Raw genomic sequence first — 2,414 nt, 5'->3', positions numbered from 1 at the left:
ATAAACAGTTAAGGATACCCTTCAGGATTGGGGGAGATACTTTTCTTTGAAAGCACAGTTTAAAACTTATTTCTAAGCAGTCTTTGATGCCTTCTTCATGGCAGAGTTTAATCATGCTCTCAACACTTTAAAATATGTTAAAATTGTGCAGATGGAACATGTGTGTGTGGTTTGTTCTGTGATACCTATGGTTTACTGCCGAAAAATCTTTTTTATAATTGCCTAGGAACATGGTCAGTTTTGTAGAGCAGGCCAGGCATTACTACATCTCCCATATGTTCGTTTCACTTATGAAAGCCTACACAACTGTGCTCCACCTACGGTGCTAATTTGACTTCTTTCTGTGCTCAGACTAGTATATCCTCTGCAAGATCTGAACTTCAGTCCCTTTTAAACTAATTAGTGTTTCTATTGCACTTTGAAAATGTAAAGGTTAATACAAATGCTAAATGTTGGTGATCTGTATCACACCCTGTATTGATTGGAAGGATGTAACAAGCACTTGCCAACTGTTTTCTACCTCTTTCAGTTTACTGCAGAAATCCTGTAGTCTTGTCATCCATTTGCCTGCTATTTGTGGTACTTGCCATACAACTTCATGAATCTAAATTTTGCCAAATGGTTTATGATTGTATTTAATGAAGACATTGTTTCTTTTCTCTTAAGAATGTCAAGCTGTCAGCAGAAGTAGAACCATTTATTCCTCAGAAGAAGGGTCCAGAAACACTAATGATACCAATGGCGCTTCCTAATGACAGTGGAGGAATTAATGGCATGGAACCAACTCCTATCCCTAGCTACCTGATCACTTGCTATCCATTTGTACAGGAAAACCAATCCAATAGGTAATAAGTGGTTGTGGTCTTCATGGAAGATGATCTGTTTCTAAATCAGTTTAAACTTTTGGTAGACTTGAAAGGAGTCAGTGACCTTTGGCTATATATTCATTTTATTCACTGTATTTAATCTTCTGACCCTTCGTGGGTGAGGATGAAGTTTCTCTGTCCCCAATCTTTTCTTACTTATTTCCTTCCCTCTGCTTTTCTCTATTTATACTCTTTGCTGCTTTTCTTTCCCTGGCGACAGAGATCTGGTACAAATCCCTCACAAAGTCACCTGCTGTGCTCTTGCAACTTCCAGGGCATTTAAGAGGTCTGTGTCTGAATCTCTGATGCTGAAGCAAGGCTCCAGGTGTCCAACTTGAATCCTGCCATGGTGAAACAGTATGCAGTTGACACTTGTATTGAGTGTAGCTGTATCCAGTTTTCTTTGCATAACTAGTTATAATACACTGAGTTTAGGAACTCTTTATTCTAGCCCAAATGTGTTGTTCACTGAATGCGCAGCTTCCGTGTCAATTATTTTGTATTGAAGGCATAAATAATTATGGCTGTTTGGTTTTGAAAAATGGACCCAAGGTTTGCTTAGGACAGCACTTCAGTGCTGTTGCACTTGGATGGGTAAGAACAAAAATAATCCTTTAGCAACTACCTGCTGCAGATCTGTAAAATTATCCTAACTCTTTACTTTTCCTCTTCTCTTTCTCTAATATTTGGACCTCTGCATTTTCTGTGTAGATGGTCTCCTGGTCTCTTGGGGGTTTGAAGAGAGAGAGAATTGGGCTCATAGTTTCCAAGGGGGTGGTCTTATAGCATGCTGTATCACAAATAAACACAGGAAGACATCTCCACTCTTTGGTTTCTGTAGTAAGTTTGTAAATGCCTGTTTTCATGTGTGCTGCTTAAGGCCTGCATTTTCATAGGAATTTTGAACAAGGGTGAGCTGGCAACTTAATATACTCAAGTACTTAGCCCTGAGTTAGCTAATGAATGTCACTGTTCCATGTGTCTGCTAGCTTAGGTATCTACTTAGGTTATAGGTGTTTTCTGAAATAATGAAATTGTGATGGGTCCGAAGTACTTGTCAAAGGAAATGCCTTTTCTTTCTAAGTTTAATATTAAATTTTTAATAAGTTTATCCAAGTGCAGGATCAACAAAGATATTTTGCACTTCAGTGTAATGTGAGCTTGTAAATCATTTAATTTGCATCTCTAAGAAGTCCTAATAAATTTAAGTTCAATTATTAAAAGCTAGGAGCTCATGAAACAAATAAGTTGTGGTTATTTTGTTGTTTGTTGTTTGGGGTTTGTTTGGTTTTTTTTTAAGGGGGTGGTAGAGGTCTGAATTTCCTTGAGAGGGAAAAACTTATTGAGCAGTTGTCTTTCCTTTGGATTTTTACAGGCAGTTTCCATTATACAACAATGACATCAGGTGGCAGCAACCCAATCCAAATCCTGCAGGACCATACCTTGCTTATCCTATAATATCTGCGCAACCACCTGTTTCTACAGAATATACATATTACCAGCTGATGCCAGCACCATGTGCTCAGGTCATGGGTTTCTATCATCCTT

At 38.2% G+C, this 2,414-nt stretch overlaps 1 protein-coding gene across 1 annotated transcript in view; it reads left to right on the top strand.

Annotated features, from left to right (window-relative positions):
• Nucleotides 1–729: 729 nt before the first annotated feature.
• The window catches only part of SECISBP2L (SECIS binding protein 2-like), a 16,651-nt gene continuing 14,966 nt past the window's right edge, over nucleotides 730–2,414 (top strand). Inside the window, 2 exon segments of the mRNA XM_009698861.1 lie at nucleotides 730–845; nucleotides 2,242–2,414. The exon segment at nucleotides 2,242–2,414 is cut by the window's right edge and continues 23 nt beyond it. Coding sequence (XP_009697163.1) covers nucleotides 730–845; nucleotides 2,242–2,414 — 289 coding nt within the window.

Source organism: Cariama cristata, unplaced genomic scaffold, assembly GCF_000690535.1.
Source record: "Cariama cristata isolate BGI_N322 unplaced genomic scaffold, ASM69053v1 scaffold38624, whole genome shotgun sequence".
NCBI classification, from domain to species: Eukaryota; Metazoa; Chordata; class Aves; order Cariamiformes; family Cariamidae; genus Cariama; species Cariama cristata.
The sequence above is the reverse complement of the archived record's forward strand: the minus strand, read 5'-3'. Positions and strand labels throughout refer to the sequence as shown.